The sequence below is a fragment of the Barbus barbus genome (genome assembly GCF_936440315.1).
Source record: "Barbus barbus genome assembly, chromosome: 25".
Classification (NCBI taxonomy): Eukaryota; Metazoa; Chordata; class Actinopteri; order Cypriniformes; family Cyprinidae; genus Barbus; species Barbus barbus.
In genome coordinates this window covers 11,054,410-11,069,507 of record NC_136753.1, presented here as the reverse complement: position 1 = coordinate 11,069,507, position 15,098 = coordinate 11,054,410, and the positions used below count along the sequence as shown (strand labels likewise).

Genomic DNA, 15,098 nt, shown 5'->3' with positions numbered 1-15,098 from the left:
GCGAGTGGAACTGTTCATGATTGCTAATGATGTGGATGATGCGAAGCAAGTAGCGACGTTGCTTAGTGTTATGGGAGCTTCTACGTATGGATTGGTACGGAATCTGGTTCAACCTCAAAAACCAAAGGATAAAACTTTTAAAGAAATTGTTAGTATCCTGCAGACCCATTTTGAACCAAAGCCATTGATAATCACTGAATGCTTCCGATTTCAGCGTTGTGTACAAAAATCCCATGAAACGGTGTCCCAGTATGTTGCTGAACTCAAACAATGTGCGTCGAAATGTGATTTTGGTACAAGTTTGGATGAATCCTTACGTGATCGCTTTGTGAGCGGAATTCAAAGTGAAGCATGCCAACGGAGATTGCTTTCGGGGGACGCGCTCACTTTTGTACGAGCATGTGAAATTGCTCTTAGCATGGAAACAGCAACACGCAACAGCTGAGGAAAAGAGAGGATTCAGTGACAACGGTGCATAAGGTAAATGAAAAAATTATCCACCACCAGAGATATGCATGTTATCGTTGTAAAGGCAGAAATCATAATGCCCAGGAATGTTATTTTAAGAATGCTAAATGCCATCATTGTGGAATTACGGGCCATATAAAAAAAGCGTGCAGAGTAAAAGAGAAGTCACATGTGAATAAATCTCAGGAGCAACAGAATAGGCATAAAACTACGGCCTATATGTATGCTGAGGAGCCAGAATTGGAAATGTTCTCGCTGTTAAGTGATATGGAAAAACAAACGTTCCAGGTGAATTTTACTGTGAATCAGCAGGATTTATTGATGGAAGTTGATACAGGAGCGGCTGTGAGTATTATTTCACATGCAAGATATAAGCAGTTATTCGCTCATGTGCCATTGGAGGGAGCTCGAGTAAAGTTAAAAACGTATACAGGTGAAAACATTCCTGTTTTGGGCCAATTCACAGTTACTGTGCAATATGAAGATCAAGTAAATGAGTTGCCGCTAATTGTAGTGGAAGGAAATGGACCAAATTTGTGTGGTAGGAATTGGCTCCAGAAAGTTAAGTTGAATTGGAAAGAAGTTCGATATGTGAGTTAAACTAAACAGCCTGGGTCTATTCAAGAAGTGCTTGAGAAATATAGTGAAGTTTTTAAGAATTAATTAGGCACTCTAAAGGACATTAAAGCTACCATTTCAGTGAAACCAGATGTTTCGCCTAAATTTTATAAAAGTCGCCCTCTACCTTTTGCTATGAAAGAACGTGTGGAGAAAGAACTTGATCGATTGGAGGAAGCAAATATTATATCTCCAGTCAAATTTAGTGAGTGGGCTGCTCCAGTTGTCCCTGTGATTAAAAAGGATTCTACAATTCGTTTATGTGGGGATTATAAAGTCACCGTTAATCAAGCTGCCAACACGGAAGTGTATCCTTTACCACGAATGGAAGAAGTCTTATCTGCTCTCAGTGGAGGGAAGGTGTTTTCTAAGATTGATTTAGCTCAAGCATATCAACAGGTTTTGCTGGATGATGATTCAAAAAAATATACAACAATTAATACACACAAAGGACTCTATGTTTATAATCGTTTGGCATTTGGCATTAGCTCAGCTCCTTCTATTTTCCAGCGGATTATGGAAAATTTGATGAAAGATCTGAAAGTTGTTGTATATCTGGACGATTTGCTTATCGTGGGTAAAGATGAGCAAGAACATCTAGCAACCCTTGGTAAAGTCCTACAGCGTCTCCAGAACTCGGGATTAAAAGTTAAAAACAATGTAAGTGTGAGTGGGGGCAGACACGAGTTGAATATCTCGGTCATGTGATAGATGGAAGAGGAGTGTATCCAACAAAGGACAAGGTGAGGGCTATTCAAGATGCACCAGCACCTGCAAATGTGAAAGAACTACGAGCCTTTTTAGGCCTGGTAAATTATTATGGACGCTTTGTACCACACCAGAGCACCGTGCTTGCTCCACTGTATAGGCTGTTGAAAGAGCAAGTGGTTTGGCAGTGGGGAAAGAAAGAACAATGTGCGTTTGAGGAGTGCAAAGAGCTGTTGACCAGCGACAAAGTGTTAGTGCACTATGACCCTCAGTTATCTTTGACTTTGGCATGTGATGCTTCAGCTTATGGAATTGGTGCAGTGCTGCAGCATACGATGCCAAATGGTGAGGAACATCCTATTGCATATGCTTCCCGTACCTTGTCTTCTGCGGAAAAGAAATATTCACAAATTGAGAAAGAAGCATTGAGTGTCATTTATGGAGTTAAGAAGTTCCATCAATATCTGTGGGGAAGATCATTTAAATTGATGACTGATCATAAACCTTTAGTGACTTTGTTTGGGGAACATAAGCACTTCCCAACGATGGCTGCGGCTCGCATTCAGCGTTGGGCTATTATCTTGTCAGCTTATGATTACCACATTTGTTATCGTAAGTCGGAACATCATGGAAATGCTGATGGCTTGTCAAGAGTTCCTTTGCCTGAAATCACGGATGTGGGCACAGAAGCTATTTCAGCACATATCAACTTTTTTCTGACTAATCATCTGCAAGAGGCCCCTCTTAATGCATTACAGATCGCCAGAGCAACTAGAACGGACCAAAAGCTTTCTAAAATTTATCAGTATGTAATGGAAGGCTGGCCGAGTGAAGTGGCAGATGATTTGAAAGTGTTTCGCACTAAAAATGACGAATTATCAGTAGAACAAGGATGCGTGTTATGGGGGACACGAGTGGTTGTCCCATTCAAATTTCAGAAATCAGTGTTGCATGAAATTCATTCAGGACACCCTGGCATTGTTAAAATGAAAGCTTTGGCTCGTAAATATGTGTGGTGGCCAAAAAATTGATTTGGATGTGGAAAGAAGCTGTAAAGAGTGTGCAGTTTGTCAACAAGAACAACGAATGCCAAGTCAAGTTCCTCTTCATCCGTGGGAATTTCCGGGAGAGTGCTGGAGACGGTTGCATATAGATTTTGCAGGTCCTTTCCTGAATAATATGTTCATGCTTGTAGTGGATGCTTTTTCCAAGTAGTTAGAAGTCTTTCGTATGTCGCAAATTACTTCACAAGCTACAATTACCAGATTGAAGAGATTATTTTCTGCATATGGATTACCTGAACAAATAGTAACTGACAATGCAACTACATTTACTTCTGATGAATTTCAAAGATTTGTGAAACAGAATGGTATTTTGCATACTACTGCTGCACCCAGACATCCAGCCACCAATGGATTGGCTGAGAGGTATGTCCAGACATTTAAGATGGGCATGAAAAAACTGAATAATGAACAAATGTGCATTGATGATAAGCTATCTTTATTCCTATTGCGCAATCGTACCACCCCAAATTGTACCACAGGTCAGTCACCGTCTGATCTGTTTTTGAAGAGACATGTCCGCACCAGATTGGATTTTCTGAAACCAAACATTCAGGAAACTGTTCACAGAAAACAATATTTGCAAAAAAATCTGCATGATTATCAAGCACGAGACAGATCTTTTGCTGTGAATGAATCTGTTTCCTTGCGTAATACAGTGGGAGGAGATCCAAAGTGGTTATCTGGAGTGGTTGTGCAGCAGACTGGACCTGTGTCTTACAAGGTGCGTGATCCATTATCGACCACTGTTTATAGACGGCATGGTGATCAACTGAGACCACGCCTTTCTTCTGCTTCAGAGACTTATGATGAACAACTGATGTCACGGAGCTCAGGGGAGACTCAAGAGCCCGAAAAAGAGATGATTGAAACCAGCAGCTCAGGGTTGGTTGAAACATCAACAACTGTATGTGAGCCTGAACTACCAGTTGAACCACCCGAATCCCTGGTTGCAAGCCCAGTGGGTCTGCGACGTTCTAAACGGACTATTCAATTACCACAACGTTTTAGAGACTGAGTAGAAATAAATTAATGTATGGGGTAATGTGGTGTTAATTTTAAGGGGAAGGTGATGTGGTGTATTTGAAGTAATGTGTATGGTAATTACTTGATTGATTGTTTGGCATCAAGCCAGTATTTAAGTCATGTGATGTGTCGCAGTGCATGACGGAATTTGCTTCAACTTTCTTTTTTACTTAGTTTTACTTTCTCTTTTTACACATCTCACGTCGGCACTGATCACCTACAACATAGAAACACTTTTGGACATTGGAAACCGCTACACCAACCTGTTACAGGACACTTTATCCACGAATCCTGCGTGGCCTCTGGAGATTCTTCGGAACGCGGAGATAAACAACACCCCCCCGAGGCGACGGATCAAGAAACACCGCGGGAAGCGCGCTGGAATTCGAGTCAGACTCAGGAAAAGGGCTCACAGTCCTCCTCTCCCAAGCATTCTCCTCGCTAATGTCCAATCCTTGGAGAATAAGATGGACGATCTCAGAGCCAGGATTAGTTTCCAACGGGACATTAGGGACTGTAACATCCTTTGTTTGTCAGAAACGTGGCTTTCGTCCTCGGTCCCGGACACTGCTGTAATGCCGAGTGATAACTTCTCTGTCTTTCGGACGGACAGAACAGCAGAGGCCGGTAAATCCAGGGGTGGAGGAGTATGTTTCATGATCAACAAGAAATGGTGTGATCCCAGGAATATCTCCATTCTGTCACGTTCCTGCTCGCCTCATCTGGAACATCTTTCCATTATTTGCCGCCCATTTTATCTGCCCCGGGAGTTTTCATCGATCATTGTTACTGCCGTGTACATTCCACCACAGGCGGACACCGGCTTGGCCGTGTCTAAGCTTCACGATGTGCTCAGCGGCTACATTAACAAACATCCTGACGCTGCCTTCATCATCGCGGGGGACTTTAACAAAGCCAACCTCAAGCAGGTCATGCCGAACTTTTATCAACATGTATCCTGTCCAACTAGAGGACCAAACACACTGGATCATTGCTACACTCAGTTCAAGGATGCCTACAAAGCCCGCTCACTACCGGCTTTTGGCAAATCGGACCATGCCGCCATTTTTCTAACACCGAGATACAAACAAAGGCTCGTTCAGGAACCTCCGGTGCAGAGAGTAGTGACGCGCTGGTCCTCCCACTCAGAGACTATGCTGCAGGCGGCGCTTGATGACGTCGACTGGGACATGTTCCGGGCGAGTTCTTCTGACGTCAGCGAGTTCACGGATGTAGCATTAAGCTTCGTAAACACGCTAACCGAGCAAGCTACAGAAACAATAACGATAAGGACATTCTCCAATCAGAAACCGTGGGTGGACAGAACAATCCGTGCCGCGGTTAACACACGCACCGCCGCTTACAATGAGGCTCTTCTGTCTGGGAATACGAGCGAGTACAAAGCATCGTGCTATGCTCTCCGACGCGCAGTAAGAGCCGCCAAACACAGATACAGAGAGAGAATTGAGTCTCATTTCCAGCTCAACGACTCTCGACGGATGTGGCAGGGACTGAGGACCATCTGTGACTTCGGAAAGAAATCCTCCGCGGAGGTGAGAGCAGATCCGTTGCTGGCCGACGAGTTAAACATCTTCTACGGCCGCTTCGATGGCAACGGCGGCGGCGCGTTTCTGCCGACCAGCGCATTTCTGCCGACCAGCGCGTCAGGAAGCAACAGGCAGAGCAGCGACGATCCTGTAATCACCGTGTCGGAGGATGAGGTTCGGAGGGCGCTAAAGAAAGTGAACGTCAGGAAAGCAGCCGGACCTGATGGGATAACCGGCCGTGTTCTGAGGTCCTGCGCCGATCAGCTCGCTGGTTTGTTCACTTCTATCTTTAATGAGTCCCTTGCTACCGCCGTGGTTCCCACCTCATTCAAAAAATCCATCATTATCCCTGTGCCAAAGAACAATAAAACCTCTTGCCTGAATGACTATCGCCCAGTTGCCCTCACATCTATAGTCATGAAGGTTTTTGAGAGACTTGTAAAGAGCCACATTTGCTCCTCCATCCCTGATACTCTGGACCCTCTTCAGTTTGCCTATCGCCCAAACAGATCCACGGACGATGCCATTTCTCACGTTCTCCACTCTTCCCTCACACACTTGGATAGCAACAATGGAAATTATGTAAGGCTGCTATTCATTGACTATAGCTCAGCTTTCAACACTATAGTCCCCATCAAGCTGGCATCTAAACTCACAGACCTCGGCCTAAACTCCTCACTCTGTGACTGGATTCAAGACTTCCTCACCGGCAGACCTCAAGTGGTGAAAGTTGGCCAGTTCACCTCAAACTCCATCACTCTGAACATAGGAGCCCCACAGGGCTGTGTCCTGAGTCCCCTGCTCTACTCTCTCTACACGCATGACTGCGTGTCCTCTCACAGCTCCACATCTATTGTCAAATTCGCTGATGATACTGTGGTTCTGGGCCTCATCTCCAACAACGATGAGACCGCATACTTGGATGAGGTAGAGAGTCTCACATCATGGTGCCAGGACAACTGTCTCTCTCTGAATGTGAGCAAAACTAAAGAGCTGATCATGGACTTTAGGAAGAGACAGCAGCAGCCCTACACTCCTCTTATGATCAGTGGGACCCCTGTGGAGAGGGTGAGCAGCTTCAAGTACCTCGGTGTAAACATCTCCGAGAACCTGACTTGGACTACACACATCCAAACACAGGTTAAGAAAGCCAGGCAAAGACTGTACCATCTGCGACAGCTGAGGAAATTCAGGGTCTCACCAGCAATCCTGGAAACTTTCTATTCAGGGACCATAGAAAGTGTATTGACTCAGTGCATCTCAGTGTGGTATGGAAACAGCTCCAATCAGGACTGCAAAGCACTACAGAGAGTTGTGCGCTTAGCTGAGCGCATCTCAGGGTCTGCTCTCCCCTCTCTGCAGGACATCTACCTCAAACGCTGCAAAAATAGAGCTGTTAAAATCTTCAAGGACTCAAATCACCCTGGTAACCAGCTATTCACTTTGCTTCCATCTGGTAAGCGCTTCCGTAGCCTGATGGCAAAAACTGAGAGACTTAGGAGGAGCTTCTTCCCCCAGGCCATCAGGCTCCTAAACTCTAACTCTGTGTCATAACATCACTTGACTCCATGTAAATATCACCATATCAATAAGCTATTCATAATTTTTCTCTACCTCATATTGCTGCTATTTATATACCCTGTACAACTTTTTTGCACATTATTTTTGCACATTCCTCTTATTACTATAAGTCAACAACATACTGACCTGCACATTTATATTTTTTATCTTAACTTTTTATTTTATTCTTTTATTTTATTTTATTTTTTCTACTTTTCTTCTCTTAATATTTGTATACTTTATAATTGCACTGTCCTTGGAGCGGACCTGACCTACATTTCACTGCTGGTTATACTCTGTATAATGGTGTATGTGACAAATAAAACTCTTGAATCTTGAATCTTGAATGTGTTCACCGAAGTAAAGTATGTTGATGGCATTGATTGGTGGTTTGCTTCGTTAATATATAACAGATACCAAGGACCACAATGGAAATGTTTGTGTATTTTATCCTCGACAGTTTTGAAATGTGTATGAACTAGTCTTTTTTGGACTTTTTTGTATTGTTTTAAATTTTTTTAAATAAAAACAAACAAACAAACAAACCAGATTCTTGTTCTACATCTCTCCAAGTACCACTGTGGTGATTTTCATGTTGTTTTACTGTATCATATTTTAATAATTACATACCAAATTCATGACAAATGCTATTTACTACCTGACTGTAAAGACATGTTTTAAAAATTCATAAAAGGATAAAATCAAATTGTTTTCTGCAGACTCCACCAAATTCTTGTTCTACATCTCCCCAAGTACCCCTGAGGTGATTTTCATGTTCTTTTACTGTATCATATTTTAATAATTGCATACCAAAGTCACAACAAATGCCATTTACACTGCTACATACCCAAAAAAAAAAAAAAAAAATCTAATTGTTTTCTGCAAACTCCACCAGATTCTTATTCTAAATCTCCGCAAGTACCACTGTGGTGATTTTCATGTTATTTTACTGTATCATCTTTTAATAATTGCATACTAAAGTCAAGACATGCTATTTATTACCTCACTGTATTAAAAAGTGATACAGAAAGTGATACTGTAAAACAATATGAAAATCACCTCAGATGTACTTGGGGAGATGTAGAACAAGAATCTGGTAGAGTTTGTATAAAACAATTCGATTTTATTTTTTTTATGAACATATGAATTTGTCTACATAGCAATGTAAATAGCATTTGTCATGATTTCGGTATGCAATTATTAAAAAATTATCCAGTAAAACAACATAAAAATTACCAAAGTGGTATTTGGGGAAATGAATAATAATAATAATAATAATTCATTACATTTATATAACGCTTTTCTGCTTTTTTCTAAGCACTCAAAGCGCTCTACATTGTGAGGGGTGGTGAAGAACAAGAATTTGCAGAAAACAATTTAATTTTTTCTTTCTGATTTTTATAAAAATTATGTATACCAACACCAAGTGTCTGAGGCCAAAACATGCATAAAACATTTTACAAACCCATTCAAAGTGTTTTATTGAAAATTTTATAGATTGAATACTAGGGTTGGGCATCGTTTTGATTTGAACGATTCTGATTCCGATTCCGATTCTTCCTTTCGATTTCGGTTCTTTTCGATTCTCAATTCCGATTCTTTGTGGGCTGGAGTCAAAACATGTCACAGGCTCATTTGATTTCACAGAGGATAATTTTATTTTGATTCAATATGAGTTTTAGTTTTAGGAGCTGCAGCCCATGTAGGAGAAAATTACCACATATGCGGTAACTTTTCTGTGGCACTCTTCCACTTTCTCCGCTGGCATTTTCCCCTGCTTTGCTGCCAATGGAGTTTCACAACGAGTCTCCACCGGTTTAGCATTAGCAGCAGTAATATTAGGACTGCTACTAGCGTGGGCAATTTGCATAACGCTACATTCATCTACGAGGGAAAAAAAATATTTCAGTAACGTTGTTGTTCACCAAATTTGGTCAAGCGCTTTATTGTTGTCACTTATCTGATTGTTGTGACGAGGTAACGTTACTAACGTTGGTTAGCGCAGGGTTGCCCAAGGAGGACGAGACAGTGGACCTGCGCAGCACGTCAAACACGCTACACTCCTTAATTTGTACATCATGTAGGCGTTTCGTCATATTCGTAGTGCATCCTCCCGTGCAAGATATCATTTTGTCACATGTGTTGCACTGTGCCGACCCAGGCTTTTTTAGTGTGAAATAAAGCCACACTTTTGAGCGCCGCTTACCGTGCTCCATAGCTGCAACTGAACAAGCGCGCGGCAAGCACTTCCGGAAATACGGTGGCCACAATGGAAACCAAAACTTGCGCGTTTGGAACCGATGATCGGAATCGAAAACAAATTTTAGAAACAATTCCAATGGCATCGTTATTTTTTTAACGGTTCCAAGTTGGAACCGGTTCTCGATGCCCAACCCTATTGAATACAATTAAACAATAAAATACCATTAAATAAGAAGTGCCCGTATAATTTGTTTTTAATCAGCCCATTATTATCGTTTAATTGACTGTGGTTTCAGTTTGATGCGCAATCCGACCCACTCTTTAAAAAAAAAAAAAAAAAAAGATTTGCAAAGGTTTCGAAGCTTCATGGCCATCATTACCACGCAATGTCATGTAGACGCGCAACGAAATCTTAGGCGTAGATGGCTTGACCGTGCTTCTCAGATGCGTAGATGGCGTGACTGCAGTGCGAGCTCGCGTCCTCTGGCTCTTAAATGAGTTTAGTTTAAACACAGATATCAACGTGTGCTGTTCAGGTCTCACCTTTGCACGCGTGCTGACAGCAAGGTGACAGAATAAATGACTGCTCATATTCCAGTTTACGGCATTCGCATTGAACAAAAATGAATGGTTTGTCCACTTTTTTTTTTTCTTTCATCGCTGCTGTTGTATTAGGAAGCCAGAATGCGCATCCATCAACAGAAACATACATTAACAGAACCCTGATTGTTTTACCTGTTGTTATTTAGACTATAACAAACCATATTACAGATGTGTTGTCAGATTTAAATTGTTTAAGGACCATGCTATCCCTGTTCTTGATTGGCCAGCAAACTCGCCTGACGTTAACCCCATAGAAAACCTACGGGGTATTGTGAAGAGGAAGATGCAATATGCCAGACCCAACAATTCAGAAGAACTGAAGGCCACTATCAGAGCAACATGGGCTCTCATAACACCTGAGCATTACCACAGACTGATCGACTCCATGCCACGCCGCATTGCTGCAGCATAGGCGGAGTTTGGGGGGGGCCGGGGGGAGATTTGGTCAGATCTATGAATACAAAAATATTTTCAGATTGTCTCATTTTATTTGCATTATCTTATTTTAATGAGTATGTTAAGGCTAAATTATTTGTAATTAATGTAAAAAAACCCCCAAAAAAACCTACTCTCACAACTCGCGAATCTCAAAGTATCGCGTGAGTGGACTCTCTTCTCGTTCTCTTCCCGCTTTCTGGAAAGATACGCTAAATGAACAAAATGTATATTCGTCGTTTTTTTAATAAACCCACAATAAAAAGCGTGGAGGTCTCTAACTTTGACACTTCTCAAAAGAGGCAGATTCTTCTACATTAGGTAAGACATAAGTTTTTATTCCACTCTTTGTATAGCCAACCAGTCGTTGTTGTAAATGTATTTTAAAAGGGGCTATGTGTAGGTTTTTACTTAAAAAAATCTTTAAGATAGAGTTTTCATTTGTCCATTTATGAGCCAACCATAATGTAATAGGAAGAATGACACCTTGACTGTCCGCCACGGTTGCCTCTATCAGCCTGTAGGCTCAGTTGTGTCTGGAGGAGTCGGGTCCAAATTGGAGCGAAAATTCACAAAATGTGACGTCATGCGCGTTCTCGTCTACAGCGGCAATCGCTAGCGGTAGTGTTTGAAATGGACTCTGTGGACGGAAAGAAGCGACCAGCCTCCAGCACAACCCAGACACCCACAAAAGCTCATCGTAAGCTTAAAACAAAAAACAAACAAAAAAGCCTCATTTAGTGCGCACCGAGAACGAGCATGAGACTGGCTGCAGTTCCTCTAACGGCCACTGGTGTCAGTAACTGTTAGAAATTTCAGAACTTACGCAGTGCTCCTTTAAATGAAGAAGAAAATATATAGGCTATAAATAATTGAAAATGTAGAAAATATGGTATATGCAGTGTGCAAAAAAAAAAAAAGGTATATACGGTGTGTAAAAAATAAAAAATTAGAGCTCATGGTCTAACCGGTAGGTGCCCCCCCAGGCAAAAATGTGAAACTCCGCCTATGTGCTGCAGTAATCCAGGCCAAAGGAGCCACAACTAAATATTGAGTGCTGTACATGCTCATACTTTTCATGTTCATACTTTTTAGTTGGCCAACATTTCTAAAAATATTTTTTTTTGCATTGGTCTTAATTGATATTCTAATTTTCTGAGATACTGAATTTGGGACTTTCATTTGTTGTCAGTTATAATCATCAAAATTAAAGGAAATAAACATTTGAAATATATCAGTCTGTGTGTAATGAATGAATCTAATATACAAGTTTCACTTTTTGAATAGTATTACTGAAATAAATAAACTTTTTCATGATATTCTAATTTTATGACCAGCACCTGTATGTGTATATATATGTGTGTGTGTGTGTATATATATATATATATATATATATATATATATATATATATATATATATATATATATATATATATACACACACACACACACACACACACAATTGTGTTCAAAATAATAGCATTGTGTTTAAAAAAGCGAGTTTAAATCAAAACGAAGAAAAATTTAGCACATTTGTTATTACTTTACAGAAAGTGAAGAAAAATGAATATTAGGCTGTTAAAAAAAATATCAGTGCAGCATTTTTCTTTACAAAGTCAAACATTTACTGTATAAACAGAAAAAGGCTTGAAGATTTAGCTTTCTTGTGAATGACTGAACTTACATTTAGTTGTATAGTCATGGTTTCTGAGAACTGCTTCACATCTGTGTTGCATGGAGTCTGGCACCTGTGAACAGGTATTCCAGCCCATGGGACGATTGCACTACATACCACAATTCCTCTGCATTTCTTGGTTTTGCCTCAGAAATAGCATTTATGATGTCACCCCACAAGTTTTCTATTGGATTAAGGTCTGGAGATTGGGCTGGCCACTCCATAACGTTTATCTTGTTGGTCTGGAACCAAGATACTGCTTGTTTACTGGTGTGTTTGGGGTTGTTGTCTTGGTGAATCACCTATTTCAAGGAGATTTCCTCTTTGGCATAAGGCAATATAACCTCTTTAAGTATTTTAATGTACTCAAATTGATCCACGATCCCTGGAATGCGATAAATAGCCCCAACACATAGTATGCGAAACATCCCCACCATGCTTCACTGTGTTCACAGTGTACTGTGGCTTGAATTCAGTGTTTGGGGGTCGTCTGACAAACTGTGTGCGTCCCCTAGACCCAAAAAGTACAATCTTGCTTCATCAGTCCACAAAATATTGCGCCATTTCTCTTTAGGCCAGTCAATGTGTTCTTTGGCAAATTGTAACCTCTTCATTTTTTTCAACAATGGGACTTTGCGGGGGTTTCTTGTCGATAGCTTGGCTTCACATAGGTGTCTTCTAATTGTTACAGTACTCACAAAGACTTTCTTTGATCACCCTGAAGCAGATCTTTGGATCATCTGAGTCTTTGGCTATTCTTCGATCCATTCGAATGGTAGTTTTCCGTTTTCTTCCACATCTTTCTGTTTGCCATTTTAAAGCATTTGATATCATTTTAGCTGAGCAGCCTATCATTTTCTGCACTTCTTTATGTTTTCCCCTATCTAATCAATTTTTTAATCAAAGTACACTATTCTTTTGAACAATGTCTGGAACAACCCTTTTTACTCAGATTTTCAGAGAGAAATGTACAGTACAACATTTGCTGCCTTCATCCTTAAATAAGGGTAACTTGTTTGACACCAGTTTTTTCACAGAATGATTTACCTCACTACTTAAACTCCACACTGTTATTATTTTGAACACGCCCTTTTCAATTAATGATTCAGTTACACAGAATCAACAGCATGCATGTCATGACTGTTGGTTTCCTATTACTCTACCACACCTACTAGTAAAATATTTGCCATGTAGAAAAATAATTTCTACCAAAAACTGTGATTGATCTGGTTAGTGAAGTTGGACTGCTATTATTTTGAACACAACTGTATATATATATATATATATATATATATATATATATATATATATATATATATATATATATATATATATATATAAATAATTATTATTACACAAAGGGGTATATGGTACATGGAGTCAGCACACACTCACCTTTTCCTGTGCTTTCTTATGAATTTGTATGTCCTGCCTTTCCTGGGTTAAGGTTTCAGCCAATAGAGAGAACTGCAACAGGACAAAATGTACTTGATATATTGTATAAAGTACAACCCCAATTCCAGAGAAGTTGGGACATTTTGTAAAATGCAATAAAATCAAGAACCTGTGATTTGTTACTTCTCTTTAACTTTTATTTAATTGACAAAAAAAAAAATAATAATTTTGTTTTTGACGGTTGTAACATTCCAAAAATGTTGGGATAGAGGCAAAATAAAAGTTAAAAGGTTATAGAATATCCACGATAAACTGCTTTGAAAGAGTTCACAGTAATCAGGTGAATTGGAAATAGGTCAAGGTATCATGTTTGGATATAAAAGGAGCATCTCAGCTGTGGCAATTCTAGGATTTTTTAATGGGGTGGCATAGGGGGGACCAATAACCAGTCAACAAACCTCTAACTTAACCATCAATATTACACAAATAGTATATATTTTATATCTATATGTGCATTTATTCTAGGTTGTTACTGGCTGTTCACACAGAACACGTCTTTGGGCCAGTTTTACTAAGCAGGGCAAATTAGCGCGAGAGCGCAATTCCAAACAGCGCCGATGGGTGTGGAAATTTCTGCGGGTGATTTAAAGAAAACAGAGGCAACATCTTATTTACATATCGACCAACGCGCAGCACAAATTGGCATAGTCGCAAATAAAGACTAAAGAAATAGCCACAGCCCCAGTACATTTATAAGAACCAGAGGCAAAAAAATTCAGAGTTGCAATACGTTTTGATAGACCTGGTATTGCGTGACTCCTATAGTTCAGGTTTCCAAGTCGTCTTTTATTTCCTGAAGCAAATTAAAAACAACATGGCTTAGGCAAACAATATTTTTGTGTTCTTGCATTCCAAATAAATTAATGCGTGTGGAAAAAATCCTCTCCTTTCTACCATGCACTCTCTGTTCTCTGCTGTCTCTCCTAGCAACAATAACAATAAATGCAGCCATTTCAAGCGCAAAATAGTTAAGACATACTTTTTTGGGCGTTAAATAATGGTGCAAATATCAGTAATTTGAGAGCGCAAACGTTAGTAAATTTCGTTGAGTGATTTATTTGAATACTCTCCTCCGATAAATTTAGCGTCTGAAAGGGAAACTCTTACAAATGCATATTCAATAAGTTCAGGCACAAAAATAACTGTGTCCATGCCTTTCAGCGCTAATTCTTTACTGCACGTCTTCAGTAAAACCCTACAGTACTATTTTAACACCAAAAGACGGTTTGCGCTGGTGCAAGCTGTTAGTAAAACTGGCCCTTCGTGTCTAAAACCACGAGACACAGCGCACAGGAATAGTAAAAAAAAAATAAAATAAAAAATAAAACAGTGCAGAATGCCTACTCTATGTTATGTTATGTCAACCTGCTACTGTAAACAAACACAGGCAATGCTTGCCCCGCCTCCGGGGTCTTGTGATTGATCCACTGTTTTGAAAATGACATTGATGAGCGGCGCTGTGTGTAAAAGTTTAGATTTTTTTAACGCGCCACTCATGAGCAAGATGCAGCAAAACACACGAGTGCAATAGTCATAAACGTCAGTATAGTGCCGAAGCTGTAGTATGTTTTTAAAGGGATAGTTCGCCAGAAAATTAATATTTGATGTTTATCTGCTTACCCCCAGGGCATCCAAGATGTAGGTGACTTTGTTTCTTCAGTAGAACACAAATGAAGATTTTTAACTCAAACCGTTGCACTCTGTAAGTCATATAATATATACTAAATAGTATATAATGGC

The 15,098-nt window shown here is 40.2% G+C and overlaps 1 protein-coding gene across 6 annotated transcripts in view; it reads right to left on the bottom strand.

Moving 5' to 3' along the window:
* The window catches only part of LOC306844453 (centrosomal protein of 95 kDa-like), a 142,169-nt gene that overhangs the window by 6,394 nt on the left and 120,677 nt on the right, over positions 1-15,098 (bottom strand). For all 6 annotated transcript variants that reach the window (XM_079376599.1, XM_079376600.1, XM_079376596.1 and 3 more), the window contains one exon: positions 13,299-13,370. In XM_079376599.1, coding sequence (XP_079232725.1) covers positions 13,299-13,370 — 72 coding nt within the window. The remainder of the gene's footprint in view (positions 1-13,298; positions 13,371-15,098) is intronic.